The sequence below is a fragment of the Temnothorax nylanderi genome, unplaced genomic scaffold (genome assembly GCF_030848795.1).
Source record: "Temnothorax nylanderi isolate EJ_2023f unplaced genomic scaffold, tnyl_v1.0 TNYL_tig0001_pilon, whole genome shotgun sequence".
In the NCBI taxonomy this organism is placed as follows: domain Eukaryota; kingdom Metazoa; phylum Arthropoda; class Insecta; order Hymenoptera; family Formicidae; genus Temnothorax; species Temnothorax nylanderi.
In genome coordinates, this window is record NW_027249063.1 from 1014285 (window position 1) to 1031785 (window position 17501).

The 17501-nt window shown below is 39.2% G+C and overlaps 1 protein-coding gene across 2 annotated transcripts in view; it reads left to right on the forward strand.

Moving 5' to 3' along the window:
* LOC139771392 (uncharacterized) overlaps nt 1-17279 on the forward strand; it is a 282189-nt gene extending 264910 nt beyond the window's left edge. For both annotated transcript variants that reach the window (XM_071704165.1, XM_071704252.1), the window contains exons 14-23: nt 11555-11999; nt 12078-12330; nt 12728-12803; nt 12899-13072; nt 13157-13528; nt 13662-13805; nt 13901-14114; nt 14203-14319; nt 14402-14605; nt 14700-17279. In XM_071704165.1, the coding sequence (XP_071560266.1) occupies nt 11555-11999; nt 12078-12330; nt 12728-12803; nt 12899-13072; nt 13157-13528; nt 13662-13805; nt 13901-14114; nt 14203-14319; nt 14402-14605; nt 14700-14920 (2220 nt within the window). In that variant the 3' untranslated portion in view covers nt 14921-17279. The remainder of the gene's footprint in view (nt 1-11554; nt 12000-12077; nt 12331-12727; nt 12804-12898; nt 13073-13156; nt 13529-13661; nt 13806-13900; nt 14115-14202; nt 14320-14401; nt 14606-14699) is intronic.
* The last annotated feature ends 222 nt before the right edge of the window (nt 17280-17501 follow it).

Consider the following 17501-nt stretch of genomic DNA (forward strand, 5'->3'; position numbering starts at 1 on the left):
TTTTATATTTTGGAATATAAATATAAAATGTATATTATTAAAATAATCTTCTCCTAGAAGGTTTTACTTGTAAAAGGTGAGATCACTGTATTTCTTGGAAAAGATGAGGTAAGCTATCTTGATAATAATTATTGCATATTGTTGGTTTATTAAAGTATCGGTGATCTTTCACTTAGAAATCTGCGTAACGATTGACTATTAATCATTACGCTGCAACAGAATTACATAAGAAACGATCCCGCGAATAATCCCGTGAATTTCATTACTACTGTGCGAAGGAATCTCGGTTGAAGAATTTATAGCCTCTGATGTATATGCATCACTGACGACGTGCATAACATCGTCGAGTTATTAGAACGCGCGTACGTGTAGACCCCATAGTTTGAAACCTTTTAAGCCGAGAAAAATAAACGTTTTACGGTCTAAGAATAACTGAGCGCGATGCATAAGATGTGCAAGTCACATGCAACCGAGACGAACGCCGAGAGTTGTCGTCTCGTGGCTTGTAGGAAGTCTTTGTCGAAGACGAGAGACATTACAAATGAAAATAGGTGTACATTGCGGACAGCGATTAGTACAATTTTTTTCTACTTACGATTTTGTCAGTTTGACTAATGATTGATTTATGTAATAAATGCTATATATCGAGAGATTTGCAGTGATCGTTATGGTACTGCCTCGCATTCCATTATATTGCATCATTAATCACGGGCTCGGTTGTAGCACCTTTTTTAGATATGAAACACGATAGTTCTTATTCTGTCCACTAGCATCGACAATCTCAAAGGCTGATATAAACGTGCTGGCGGAATTAAGCAACCGCAAGAAAATCTAGGCGAATCTATGACGAAACGTATATTTTTACACTTTGGTCCAAAAATAGGACGGCAAAATGTAACGAAGAATTTACTATTAATAATATTGAATAATGATACTGTATTTATAAATATTTACCATAATAAATATTTTTAAATAGTAGATACCAAAGAGATAAATATAACGAATGTAATAATTAATGTAGAATGGGTCACAGTACAATATAGGTCAGGTTTATATTTTATTTTATAAAGTGAAAAGCAACGTATTGTGTATTTAAACCGGTTATTTTTAATGACATAATAATTTTGAATCATTACCAGGTGTGGTTACAATGGTAATTGATGAAACTCGAGCATACCAGAGAGTGATTTTTGTATTATATTTTTCTATCGGTGTATGTGTGTGTGCAGCAGGACCGTTATGTCGACACATGTTTCGTGCTTTTGCTCTTTAACTGAAGCGGATAACGTTGAATTAAACGTCGGAAGAGGGAGGGTGCTTGTAGCGAACTACAAAGCGATAATTATATAACGTGCTCTCCCGTGTACTCTCTCATAATCACCCGAATTATATTTGGTTGAATAGTTACGACTACTTTCTCTCGATATTACATTGAAATTTGACGATTCTCTTCAAACCACCACACGCGAACTTTCATAAATTCTGATCTGCAATATTTTTATCAAATGTAACTATTCGTCGTATCATAAAATAGTCGAAAATAAATAAATAAAATTTGTAACGTGAGTAATAACATAGCGTACACGTAATTTTCGTTGCACTATAACTATGTACGATATGCGGGATGTAAAAAAAAAAGACATATGAATTTTTTACTGTACAGTTAACTCTAAATAAAGTACATCTGTGTGTAAACACTTCACACAAGATTTACGATGCCGTAATAATCTAAGAGGCGGTTTATGGAAACTATTTACGGCCGTTCACCCTAATCGTCTCTCGACGCTGTTATGCGAGCACATGATCTATCGATTGCAGCGGCTCTCGCTTTTCATTCGGAGGTTCATATGACAGCTGTAAACTTTCGCACTAAACGCGGACCGCACCGTCAGGGTTTTCGACAGGTTGACACCACTCCCCAGACAATAAAAACGATCGACGACAGATGCAAGAGTCTTTTATGTCCTATTGTGCTAACGCGCTTTATGGTAATGTTTGTTTCATCATGAATGTTGAACATTTTCCGGACCGTTAGAATATGTATTTATGTGGTCATGGTGGTCTCAAGTGCGTTTAAAAGTGCATTTAAAAAAATTTATTTTAAACTGAACACACAAAAATGTACCTCAGGCGGCATAAAAGCGTACAAATTTTGTTTTAAACAGTACCAAAAAATATGAAGAAATTTATAATATTATTAAACGTAATATTAATAAAAAAGATTATAATTATTATAAATAACGTAAAATAACGTAATATATGAGGAGATACAATTATGTATGTATGTCTATTATATTTTTTACTCATAAAATTGGATATTTCATTTCTTTAATTCTCTTTTTTAAATTTTTTATGCATTTTAATAAAATACAGGTTACATAAATTATACCACAATTTAAACTTTTTATTCTTTCTTCGAAAAATCGAGATTACATTTAGCTACTACTTCTATATTTTTTCTTCGGCGTATATCAATTTGAAAATGATTAAAATATAACAATATATACGATTATGTTGGTAACTGATATCTGTGCATTACAATACATCTCTGTCGACATATCCTTATCTCGACAGCACTTTCATGGCGTGATGGCACGTAGATCAACCACAAAAGTCAAACATTCGTATGCAGTTTTGCGGTTCCTCTGGCACGAACGTGCACGTAGGAAGTACGTAAAGGTGCACGACTGAAAAACGACACCCCGTGTGTGTTGCGCATAAATAACGCGTCGTGGCTCAAGGGTCGAGAATCGAGTAACCACTGAGGGTGCGTCTCCTCATCTTCTTCCTGCGTCCCGACTGCTTCCACCGATCATAAATCACTCTTTATATACGTTTCAACGCGAGATCGTGCTCTCGTAAAATCATTCTTCCCTCCACGTGGTTATCCCCGACAAAAAAATGTGACCGCGAGTGCGGTTGCCAGCGCTAGCCTTCTCACGATTCTCATTGGTATCCTCGGCTCTCGGCCGGCGGTAAGAATTTGTTATAAAAGATAACTGCGAACACACTAAACGACTTAATAAAATTGGATGTAACAATTGTTTGCGGCTTGCAAAATTAGAATCCCATTTATCGTAGTTTATGCGTAAAATGTCGTTATTTGTGTCGTTATCGCTTTAATGTACTTTCAAATGTTTGCACAACACACGTACGAAATATTAAATTCCTGTTTTATTTGAGAAAATATCTCATTATCGTCATGTAGCAGATTATTCTATCGCAGCCATGTAATATAGTCTACAATTTGGCGCGATTACGTTTCACGAAATCCATTTCCAGATCATGTTACTCGGTCACACAGGCGAAGCGTGTCATGTAAGATACAGAGACAAATCTGTAATGAGATCACTTCGAGGGTCGCGAAACCACGAGATCTTGGAATTCGACCTTCTCACGAACGATTTAGGTGCATGTTTTCCCGCGCGTGCAATATATCTGCATCTATGTGGCAATAAGGATCACGGCCGATCAATAAAGTGGTCAATAAAAATCGATGGATAGAAATCGAGAAGCGCATAAAGCGAAACTATAGATCGGATTGATCGATCATGCTTAGAGCCATCGACCTCGATCCGATTCGGTTCGATCTTTTTTCATATTTTATAGTATTTCTTCATGCGTGTCTTCCTGATGAAAATGGCCTTCAGGAACTCCAGAGCGAAACTCCAGTAATCTCTGAGAACGGAATACGATGCCGTAAAACATATTCAAAGATAATCGTAAATGCGTTTTCCGTGTTAATAAATTTTAATTACTTTGCCTAATAGATATGTAAGATTAATTTCAGTTTTAAATTAATTAACTTAGCGTTTAACGAGAACTAAAAGAATCTCGTGTGAGCTCACTTTCTGAACTTGATCTTTCTCGCTTCTAGGAAACGGATGATTTTCCTGCAAGCAATGTTTTTTTTTTCATAATTAAAGGATGTTTGGTCTTAATTACAAGCATTGCGGATGGAGCAGTAATTTCGCGCAGCGAATAACTCTATGAAAACGCATCGAATCAACGTTCATGGTGGAAATTACAACTTACGCGACTACTCGCCTCGAGTAATCTTGATGAGGCGCCACGAATAAAATATGAGAGATCATTTATATGAGCCTTCAGTCTAACGACTGCGTTTTACGACGAGTGCAGGTTTCGCGTTTCCTGCCTCCTCGGCTGAAAAGGACCCGACCGCGGTGATTCCGTCGAATCGCGCGATATTTTCCGTAATGAAGCCCTACGTTCTTCGTTAAAGTTTCCTCGGCCGTAAAAGATCCGTCGAGTGCAGGAGGTAAATTCTCGCGACGATTAAGGCGAGCACACGATCTCCACGTCGATGGGAGAGAGACGCGCGATCTACGTCGAAATAGGGAGAGAGAGCTCTCGCGTGGCGACGAATGCAGACGACTTATAGCGGAGAGGTACGACCTTTACCGCCGCGGAATGCAATATCTCGGGACACTTGGGACGCCGTTCGTGGCTACGGCGATTATCGATTTCACGTACGCGACCGGTACCAGGTTTTCATCGCGAATACCTGCATTTCTGCGGCTAATCGCGCGGCGCGCGCTCGAAATGGCAGGAAGAGGAGAAGTGAAAGTGATCGGGCGCGGGAGGGAAAGTAATAAAAGTACTCTTGAACTTTGCAATAACGCGATTGGTGTCGAAACGTTCTGACCGAGGCGTATTTAAGTGCGCCGTTGCGCATACAAGACGACTCGTAAAGAAACGTGGATGCGCGCATATTTTCACGTATGACTTGAATAAAGGATGCATTCAACAGATTTTATCGCAATGGCAGTTGTATCATACACGATATGCTGCCCACTGTTTTATATCTTTATGTCTTTTGATTGGTAAAGATAATTCTTATTTTTATTTCAGCAATTAAATATTATTTAATAAAGCATCGCCAATGTAGCGGAAGTTTTTATATTTCTAAGAAGGGAACAACAGGTGCATTATAGGCTATTATAAAATGACGTGATTGTATGTAATAACGTACTTCCTCTGTCTTTAAATGCCAGACTTAGGCACGCTGTCTTATTATATTTTATTGCATAAATATATACGTCATGGCATGCGATCGAAAGTGAAGTGGTCCACCATTGTATGAAACATTCTGTATTGAATCGTTACACATATTTGTTTTCTTAATTACAATATTGCTCAACCTCGATGCATTTCTCCTTTTCTCATAAATTGTTCGAATTAACGCGTACGTTTACTCGATTATTCCGTTTTTCTTTATTAATGAAGAATGCCCGCACGTTTATCAACCGATACATTTTCTACTACAATTTTCTTCATGCAAACGCGAGAGACTTTTAACGTTGTGTCAATCATCAATTAGCAAGATAAATGGAGAAAAGATAAATTGAATGTCTCGATACAAGGTCAACGAACATCGCTTTTACGATTATTCCATTTGTAATCGCGATTTTTATTATTTTTTTTTTATAAAGATAAGTAAACGTTCGCTGCAATTCATGTATATTATTTTTAATAATTTTAACATAAACTTTTAATTAAATGAATATAACTGTGATTATGTGAAAATGATTGCATTAGCGAATTGAAATAACATGTTACAGATGTAACTAGATCTTTATATACTATTGTACTAGTCTTGTCATTTCATGACTATTCAATGATACTTTGACTCCATTCTCCCGAGGTTTTAGTTAACTTATTTGCCATGATCATAAATCGAGTCAAATGGGACAAAGCGAAGTGTTCGTGGATCCTCGCGAATAAGATGATGCATCTCAGACTGCACGTGCGGCATAACGACGCGCGCGTAACTCTACCTTTTCTGTAGCGTGCAATAGGATTGCAATAGGAGAAAGTATCGTGACAGGTGATTTGTTGTCGCTGGAAGTGGCATGGCATCGCGGAGCCATCCTCGAATACAAAGAACGAAATCCTCCCGGCTATTCCGGTTGAAAATAAGAGGTCGTTGCATCGCGTCATCACCCGAAATTTGCATCTGGAATTGAGTTACGCGGGAAAGGAAGCCCGCGAGCATAACTTTCGAAATGCGTTTGCTATCCGTGTCCTAACTCCTAAGCGTATGTATTTTCCAATAGGAAGATTCTTCGTGATTTACCGCGATGAAAGTTCCTGCCATAAATATTCAATGCCGTGAGCGTAAACAAGTAACATCTATAATTTATAAAATCGCAATTATTTCAGAAATCTGTAGTTTTTCCTTCCCTGAGCAAACTTTCCAGCGTATTTGCGGGAAGATTATTCTTCAGTAATGACCATTTGATTGCGTCTTTTTTTGCAACATTTCCTACATGGTATTTATTTACTTAAATGTTTACCGCAGCTTTTGTTTTATAATAAATTCCGTTTTCTACCTTATTGCTGAGCCATTAATTTTTTCCTCTATAATTATATCGCTGTAGAAACTACTTTTGAGTGCTCGACCGCGACTAACACGGCGGAATCTGTCGCGGAACTGTCAATCGTTCTCTTTTACGTGTCACACATTCGTATCTCGTGGATATGCGAGGAGAGTCATTGTTGATAATGCAGTAATGCTTATGACATCGTCTTGCTGAACATCGGATTTAACGAGTGCAATGTCGTCCGCATTTTGCTGCGATTTTTCTTGCACGACATTCCGTGTTGGTCAACAACCTGTTGCAGTGATGAGCAATCGACGTACTGTGATCCGTTTAGCCATATCAACAGGAAAGTTTCCGGCAATTATTTACGATCTCTCGAACGTAAAACTAGGAAAACCGTTCGGTAATCGACTAACCGTCAGCTAGCGTGTTTTCTAATGGCGTCGTCTTATCGTTCGTTAAATAGTCAGGAAAATGTTTCAAGTACCGGTTGAACCACCAGTATAAGCCGGGAGTCGAGAAATATTCTTGACTTAAAAGCCCGTCCATAGCTAACGATACCGTATGATTACTTTGACGGTTAATTAACGTGGTTTAATGAAGCACGTAAAGACTGTTGGAGAGGAAGATTAAGAGTCATTTCAAAGGTTCGTCGCAATGTACGATAACAATTGAATAATATTGCAGCCACGTGTCTTACGTCATTTTTATTTCTTACTGTGTATTAATAGGCCCCAACTATCGAATGGCAGAAGGATAGATCAATTTAAATCGACTGCGTCGGCATGCTGGCGTCGCAAATAGAATGTCGTATAATGCTATCGAAAGAAATTGTTCTAACTCATGCAGTCATGCATTTTAAAGGCAGTAATTATAAAAACCGAAACGTTAAATATTTAAAAAATTTCATGAGCTTTAATTCGGATAAATAATATAATTAAAGATGCTACGAAATTTAAATATGCTCATTATCATTATCTTTGTCGTACGCGCGTAAATAATCATATTATCGATTAAATACCTGCAGTTGCTTGTAAACAGGTCGAGTAGTTTGAAGTAGAAACAAATAACTTGCGACGTACTTGAATCATAAGATGGAATTCAATTTGTTAGCATACCACCGCTGCACGAAGCGCGACACATATGGCCGATTAAGTCGGACCAAAGACTACCGTGATCAAACAAAATGTGAGTCATTGCATTCGCTTCATAGACGTTCATTGCAACTCATCTATAATTAATTACGCTGCAGGATGCTAAGTGCCCTCGATGCACTGACTTGCATTTTTGCCGCTTGCTCACCCTTCGCGGCCTCTGCTCCCATTCTCTTTCGCATATATCGATTTCACACATCGGCTCACGTCCGCGTTACGCCAAAATACACAATCGCAGGCGATACCCAGAGAATCGCCGCGCGCCAGCTGTAATTATTTCCAGCCGTCGATCGTGAAGACACGAATCGTCTTCGCGCTTGCGAAAGATCATGATGCGCGCATCCTTGATGATCGAGAGGGATGTGTTAATTAGGTACTTTCATTGCATTCGAAAAGATAAATCGCAGTCGGGTCCTTCCGAGACAACTGGGAGTAATCTCTGTCTAAAACAGGGACTTTCCATTCTCGACGGATACGGATGCGGCGTGCTGCCGTAATTAGAAAGTATAATCGGCGCCGTGTGTTTAGCGTGTTACCAGGGGTCTTTGTCCGTGCGCCTATACGAACTTCCTTGATATTAATTGACAATCTATTACGATAATCAACGATACGTGTCAATTAATGGACGCACGAACATAAGCATGACCGTTCGCAAGCGAGTCTATACGTGTCCGCGAGATTGGTCACGTTTTAGCTAATCTGGTTTCACGCTCCAACAATTACGCTCCGAGAGGCGCCTTTCTACATTCCGCCATAATAATCACCTCAGTCCTAAGATCATTCATATCTACTAATTTCACGTTAGAATAATTATTACGGATTTGTAGAATAATTTCGGTATAATTTGCACATTTAATAATCGATGATGTCGACGTCTCAAGCTATAGGTATTTATGATTGATTTGCATCGTCTGCGCTTTTTTTTATACAGAAATGCAGCAATTTAGTCGAACGCAATTACCGTAATTTATCATACTTGATCATACTTATTTATATTCAATATAGTTGCGCGAGAAAATTGTTATACGATTTAAACAATCATGTCGGAGACTTGAACTTATATGTGCATTTCCAAACAAGCGCAAATCCCTAAATCATCGTGAAAGTGTAATTGTTCAATTACACTTTCATATTTAAAAATCCATCAAATTCCAAAATCATCGTGAAAGTGTAACTGTTTAATTGCATTTACATATTAAAAAAAAAATCATCAAACAAATACCGTGAAATAAGACATTCATTTGCTTGTTTTTTTAAATATGTAAGTGCAATTAGAAGTGTACTTGTTTCACTTTCACGATGATTTAGGGATTCGATGGTCTGGATATGCACGTCATAATGAGGGCAACAATAAATTAACAAGTCATTGGCAAACTTTCATAAAAATGCGGGTTGATTTTCTCGTGTAGATAAACAATTAACAACTCGCCGAAACACGCGAAACGCTCTTCGGAAGCGGAAATAGAGAATACGATATCACGTGTGGACTTTAAAGGACTGTACCGCGAGATAATGGCTATTGGGTATATGAAATTTAATAATCACCCTTATGTGCACGCGCGCGCATCTACAATGCGTGAAAGGGTCGCACGCCTATTCGGAGAGGATTATACCCGTGCCGAAACGCGGTCCCTCTGATTAAACGACTCGAGGCGAAAGAGAAGAAAGAGGGAGAGATATATCATGACCCTGGAAGCAATATTTCACGTGCTTTACAAACCGCTTATAATCATGAAGATGGACCGCGCGCGCAAATCGATCTGTTTCAATAGAAGATTCAATATCCTGATTGGAAAGTGCGCGAACCGTACGGAAATAAAAAAAAAAACATTGTCGACACGCGTGTGACTTTATACATTGATTTACGATTTTAATCGACGATGAATTTGCGGAATTCAATTTGCAACGGTACTCGTGATTGCGCTGCACTGACGTGTGCAATCGAGAGAATCATATTCCGGTTTTTCGTCGATGATTTCAGCAGTGTTTAGAACGAATTTCATCAACTCATAGCTTATTTCTAAGAAAATGATTTTTGGAGAATTCTACCTAAATCGTCGCACGATATGAATAACGTTAAAAGAATCAAGGCATTTGCGTTACAGACAGAAATGAAGTAGACGAGTTCTACCGCGCTATTAATAACAACTTGAAAAAATAAAATATATTTCGTTATAAAATAACGTGATTAACTGGACGATATTTTTTACGCTATACGGGTCGACACGTGATTATATTGATACATTGTAATGTGATACATTGATAATGCCGTGCTTGAGTACCAGTAGCGTGAAAAATACAACATTGCACGTGCCACATAATTCTCTCACGAGTCTCGTGCTTTGACGTGAGGCGAAGGGAAAAATAGTTCCGATAATTCGAGATTCTTGGGGGAGTCTGCCACGTGCGCGTACGCGAACGAACGCCATTAGAGTGAACGAAGATCATCCCGTGTAACGCGTGCGGCGGTTCAATGAATAAAAAAGGCACACAGCCGTTTCGTGCAATTATATTTCCCAAGGACGCAATTTGATTTATAAATTTATGGGATACATATAGTATAAGATTTATTGCCAAAGTAACAAGTAATGTCTGGTTTCTTAGGAGATTAATGTGCGATTATTGTTGAAGATTAATGTGCATTTGGCGTTGTAAATATCCTTAACAAATAGACTTTCGATACGTCGGAAATAAATGTCAACGGGCTTCCCGAAAAATTAGGAATTAAAAACATTTTTATCTTCTTTATCTGTATAACTCTTGTTAATATTTGAATTATCAAGTGAGACACTTAAAGATATAATAAAGTAGCCTGTTTTATTCATGTTTGCAAGTCATAATTTATAGATACAGTCGTTTTACTGCACAATAAAATGCAGTAAAACTGCAATAATAACTATAGCGAAGTGTAATGAAACTTTCAATAGCTCATGCCACTGTATCCCCAGGTCATCTGTATTCGAACTTTTGCACATTTCTTTTCTCTGTCCACATCAGTAGGGTAACGCATCTAAAGCGCTTAATATGCCGCACACTTTCTACTTACGATATTAAAGTGTCTCACGGCGCTACGGGAGACGTGATATTTCATCAGGGTGTAACGTGACGCGTATCATGCGTCGACCAACGTTACGTGCGAAATACTTTCTTCTTCGTGCAGAAGCCGTCTCGAACGTCCCCCCGCACATCCGATGTCGTCCGGGCGTCTTCGATCACGCATACTAATGCGTTATTATGTATACCTAATAAGTAAAGGAGAAATTTCTTTTAGTCGCGGACGACTTATCATGAGCGCGTTACGTCGTCGATATTACGCGTAACCGTGCGTGGAACGCATACGATTCTTATCCGTGACGCGGCGGTCTCTCTCTCGATCGCATATTGCATCCGGAGCTATCGTGGGACGAGATACGAGAGCGTCTTTCGTCACGGGCACTCGATCGAACAGTCCGTGCTCCAGGATGCAGCCGAGCCGTGTCTAAGTGGATTTCACGCTCGCACGAATGCGAGAGTACGTGTATCATCGCGCGGTGATGCGATACGCGAGCGGAACGAGCGTGGCACGCGGAGATTTTCTGTGTAAACGCGCGTGTTATCCATCCGTGCGAGTTGTACACGGTGGCGGCCGGTACGGACCCCCCCTGGCTTATCGCGACATTATTTACCCCCATATGCCGATTTATGGCCCCTCCATTAGGGACGGGTCTGCCGGGCACCGCGGGAGATCCTGCAACTCCGTCGCCGTGGCGGGGGGGGGGGGGGGGACCGGAATATCGTCTCTCATCGAGAGACGGGAGATTCTTGTCCTTTATCACGCCCTTCGTTATGAGTTTGTGGATGAAATATTCGTCTGACTTCCGTTACCGTCCCGTATTCATCGCGCGAAGTTCTAAATGAAATTCTAGATCAGATTCCGGACGGAACTCTCCGGCGGTAATGAGTAACGCAGGAAAATACAACCGCCGAATTAATATTTTGTTCTTGGATTACGATCGAAATTACGATACGCACGAGGAGCATTTGTCATTTTGATTTGTGTTCTTCTTTGTGTTACAGAGACACCTGGACAAGGGGAGCGATCTTGCCGAGGCGGCGAGCGCGAGCGGACTTCGCGAGCTCGCGAGATCTCTGAAGCAGCATCTACGAGGCTTCGGCTCGCGCTTGGAGGACAGGCGAGAATACCTGGAGGACACGTCGAGATGCTGCCTCCTGCAGGATCGCGCCTACGAGTGGGCGCAAGAGGCTCGCCTAGCGAGCGACAGGAGGGCCCAGCAATTCTTGATGGCGAGGCCGCCTCTACCGCCCGAACACTTCACCGAGATGATGGCCTTGGCGGAGAAACTCGGTAACGAAGTCCTCCTGGAGCAATGTCGCATCGCCCGGAACAAGTGCGCGGAAGCCCTCGAGTTCGCCAGGACCACGTCCGCGCCGGGGAGTCCCGCGAGGAGAAGATCTTTCGCCGCTTCCGAGTCGACTTCCTGGGACGACACCTTGGCCAAAAGTGAGGCTTCTTTCTCCCTTTAGCCTTAAGGCCGTTGCAAGAAGAATATCCACATGTTGGGATTACACATGTTTTCAGGAACGTCTTGGGACGATAGCGACAGCAGCGCGTCTTATGCTTGCCCGATGGAAAGCGTCGGGTCAGCTGGTAGCGGTGGTCGGCCGGTGCTGGACAACATCGCCGAACTTCGAGAGAGTGCCGAGCAGCTTCTGGACTGCTCGCCACCGCGTACACCTCCGCGAAGCCCGGCACCACGGAGGCTGGTTAAGCCGCCAGTGAACTCGCACCTTCACAGATCAGCCAGTATCGCGCCAGGAATGAAGGCGAAAAAGTACGATGCTCGTATACATCTTTGATACCAATCTTTTATCTTTTATTCTTTTGCCATTTAACTTGCAAAATTTCCAAAAAAGTTAAGAATTGACATTGATAAAACCATAATAAAACTCCATTTTTTCTTTATCTAACACCTTTCCTTTAAGTTTTTTTTGGATCGAGCATTTGACTTCTCATCATTTTTAATTTGATAAAACCAATCAAAATAAAAGAAATTTTGTATTGTAAAATGGATCGGTAAAGTCATTAGTGTGTCCTAGGTGTGACATTTTATTGCTGCGTCATTGCTATTTTAATAGCGAGACCCATTGTTCCCCTGTAATTTCCGTTATGCCATCGTACCGATTGTTATACCGATCGTAACGTCGTTAACGAAGAATTTCACCTTGCAGAACAATACTGCTCATAATGAGGGAGATGATACAGACTGAACGAGACTACGTCAAGTCCCTCGAGTATATAATAGAGGTAATTATTATAATATGCGCATCGTTAGAGTTTATTCTCGCGTAATTTCATTATTTATCGCGCGTGCTGAGCGTAATATCTGTACTTTCTTGAAGAACTATATTCCGGAACTCGTACGGGAGGACATCCCGCAGGCTCTCAGAGGCCAGAGAAACGTGATCTTCGGGAATGTCGAGAAGATATACGAGTTTCACAGTCAACACTTTCTACGCGAACTAGAGCAGTGCGAGCAATCGCCCATGCTGGTGGGACAATGCTTCCTCCGACACGTAAGCATGACTATATCGAAATTCGTGACAGTTTAATCCAACACATAAAAGGGAGATATCACGTGAATAATAAATCTCTTGCAGGAGAAGAAATTTTATCTTTATGCCTTGTACAATAAGAATAAACCAAATTCGGATTCGCTGATGGCGGAATACGGCACGAGTTTCTTCAAACAGAAGCAATTAGAGTTGGGAGATAAAATGGACTTAGCTAGTTATTTGCTGAAGCCGGTTCAGCGAATGGGAAAATACGCTTTGCTACTTCAGCAGCTGGTCAAAGCTGGTACAGATTTATCGGAACAATTGTCCGGCAAAGAGGAGAAAGACGAGAAGGAAGATGGTATGAAACCGATGGTAGAAGGTGAAGCGGATTTGAGGGCTGCCGAGCAGATGGTTCGATTTCAGCTTCGACATGGGAACGATCTTTTGGCGATGGATTCGCTTCGTGATTGTGACGTAAGTTTCATTTTGTTGTGCTAGAATAATAAAATAAAATTAGTAATTATCCATTTCAGTGAATATAAATGAGTATTATAATAATTTAGATAAATATATTGTACAATGCAAAAGACGTGATATTATTTCCTAGGTAAATGTAAAAGAACAAGGCAGGCTGTTGCGGCAAAACGAATTTTTAGTCTGGCAAGGAAAAGGCAAAAAATGCCTGCGTCAAGTCTTCCTGTTCGAAGATCTTATACTCTTCAGTAAGGCAAGGAGATTCCCCGATAGAAAGGTAAGATTTTCTGCATGTTTGCTCTGCGTGCATTTTAACACTATTTTATGTCTCTGTTTCATTTTTGTTACTTACATGTATATATATTTTTTCAGAATCTTGATATTTACATCTATAAACATAGCATTAAAACGACAGATATCGGCTTGACTGCCGTTATCGCGGACTCGCCTACAAAATTCGAGATCTGGTTCCGCAAAAGGAAACCAGGAGATACGTACACGTTACAGTGCGCGAGTGAGGATATTAAGAAAGCCTGGACCGAGGAACTCAGCAACCTTTTATGGAAGCAGGCGCTTCGAAACAGAGGTAATTCGCTATTTTCACTTCGTTTATTAATATAAATATATAAATTTTAAAGAGGGCGAATTACTATCGATGATATTTCACTTTTTAGAAGTGCGCCTGGCGGAGATGTCGAGCATGGGCATTGGGAATAAGCCGTGTTTAGATATAAGGCCTAGTGCAGATCAGATAAACGATCGCTCCATCAGTGTGGCTCAACTCTCGAAGAGTGAGTACAATTCGCGAATTATCGAAAACCATTTGCTTATATCGCTGAATATTAAAACAATTATTTGCATTTGTCTGTATAGCACCAAGATTTAGAAACTCTATAGCGGTATCAATGACGGAGGACTCCAGTCGTTGCAGCAGAAGGCCGCACAGCGTAATTTCCGTCAGCTCATCTTCGAGCAGCGGTGGAAGCAGCGGCCCCCCTACGACGCTTAATCTTGGATTAGACACGAGTCCACGACCGCATCATCGTAGTACTACACTGAACAGTCAATGTAGCGTTGGTGAGTATTATGCTTTGATCTCAGTGATTTGAACTTTTAAGGAAATTCGACATCGATATTAATTTATTAAATGATGTTAATGTTCCCATTGCAGAAAGTGGTATTATCGCTGACATCTCAATTGTGTCTGATGATGGGGGTGACGGCACTGAAAGAAGCCACTGGAATTCAACCCTGGAGAGTCCTACGTCGCTACCTACGACTTCCACCCCACTGCAGTCGCCAACAAGCGCAACAGCGGCAACGGTTACCCCTGCTTCCTCGACGGATACGAATCTCACATCTTATGACCAAGACATGTCTATTAATCTATGAAGTTTTCTCGACACGGGAACCATCGGGAAAAAACGAGTTTATCATTGATTCACTTGCAAGTTTGTGTTACGATTACAGAGACGTAACATATTATCGTGGCATATTTAGATAGGTACAATGAGGTAATATCGTCGCACGCGTACTGTAGCACTAGAATGCATTGCATCCTTGAGCAACTATAGTTTGACAACATAATGGAGAAAAATATAAAGCCACATGCAATTCGGTAGGTCGCCGCATTACGCTTAACACGTGTGCCCAGCTACGAATTTGTAATCGCATTACATAAACGTAGATTTTTATCTTAAAGTTGCGGAAGTGGAGTACCGAATTTTGACATTTAACTTTCAAGTGAATCCGTCTGTGAATCTATCTTTTGATACGCTTCGAAATATCCACAGATTTATGAGATCGTAAAGCTATTACTTATGAAGCTCGCTGATGGTTTCTGAAGTAATGGCAACGTGTATTTTCTTATTCCGTCTATTAATTTTACCAATGTGCTCAAGACGACGTGAGATAAACATGTTCTATCAAATGTACACTCACATGTCGCGGTATGCTACAGTACCATAAACGATATGCACTCGTCGCCATCCTCATTTACATTGGCATTCCTGATTACAGTGGCGGAAAATTTCGTGAAATTTCCGATGACTTATGACAGAGCGAAAGAGAGAAGAGAGTTTTATACATTTATTTATATTATAGTTAATAAATAGTAATATTTCAATTCCACATTGTGTTCGCGCTTATTGTATTATATTAAGGGAAATATATGATCATCTCTTAGAGAGGCATTTCATACAGAAATTGGAGAAAAAATATATATTTTCCTTAATTATCATCCATTATATCGATGCTATCTCTCAAAGAGATGTAATAAGTTGATTATGGATTATATATTCAGGAATGTCAAATCACTGCGCACACATACATACCAATTTGTAATATAATGTAATATCAAAGGTTTATACAATGTAGCCACAAGTAATATAACCGATAGTCTATATATTATTTCCAGATTATATATTAAATATATATATATAGATATATATATATATATAAAATATTATATTCTTTTTATGTCAGAGTTATTTGTAAAACCTTTTATCACACGTCGTAGGTGTAAATCTAACTCTGGCCTGTACTGTCGAAAGCCAAATTTCTGTTCTTTTTATGAAATACTATTATGTTTAAGAAATAAATTTGTTTCTATACATGTGTGGATAAATGTTTTGGAACAGCTTAGGATCAATTAGAGTGGTAAGCTTGCCTTAAGACAATCCACACTACATATTCCAATGTTCTTTTTCGTAAATCAATTAATTCAACTATGCAGAATCGATCATATTACCTAACGGCTAATCGGAAAAATTTCTTGTATAATATTTGTTAAATTATTTGTATAATTATTGTTAAAAATTGTAAAACTTGCAAGCAATTGTAAAAGATAATATTTGAGAAACGGAAAAATTAAGATCAACTTAAAATTTTTAAACAGTAGTCATTTAACTCTTTAAATTCGAGTAAATGTGAATAATAGCGGTTTATATGTGATTCTGCATTGTTACATTTGCTTCCAAATAAGTCGATTAATTAGCCATCTTCATTGCCAAGGTCTGTCAAGGTATTGTAAGTACCTTATGGATAGTGACCAAACTGTTTATTTTATATCTTTTGTGTGAAGAGAAAAGTCGCAAATATTTAGAAGTGTAGTTGTAGATCATAGAGTATTACAAAGAACTTTGGCACAGTCCGATGCACCCTATTTTATTACGAATTGTATTCAAATCGCAATTTACAATCATTTTCAATCAAACGTAATTACCTATTTGTTCATCTGAATTTCAATTACATTAATATGCCATACATACATCGGTGCACCTGGCTGAGCATCCCGAGCTTCGAAAGTAAAACTAAGCGAAAGAAAGTAAACAATCTCTATTTTCCACAATACTGTGAATACGTGTTTGGTGTTGCTTTTGAATTAGGGATGTTGGAGTAACAATAATAACAACATAGTACCTTATAAGAAAATATGCCGATAGTCACTTAATATTACATGTTCTTAGATATTTATTAATATTTTTTTAAGTAGAACATTTTAGTCTCTAGATTAAGTATTCCCATTATAAATGAAATGTATATATTACATTTAATAACACACGATTATTTCAGTATTGTACTGTGTCTAACACCGATGTATTTTATTACTTGCTAAATATACTGTATTGGGTGCCTTTTGTAGAGAACTCAAATGTTTTTGTGAACGTTATCAGACCGTATTATCTACCACGTATGTCTACCATTTCCAGTATGTAATTATTTGCCGGAATAAATATTTCGATGTTTTATATGTTTCGATTGTTTATTACAATCGCCATTTCGGCATATCGTATATTTTACGTAGTATTCTCTGCAAATAGTTTAATAATTTGCACGTAATATGATTAATGCAAAGCACTTTTATATTTTATGTAACATGCACTTCTTGATTGAAGTGCGAAAAGCAATATCTTCTGAGACAATCTACGTCAAAGTCCAAAATATATAATGGCGAAAATTAAATTTCTATTAA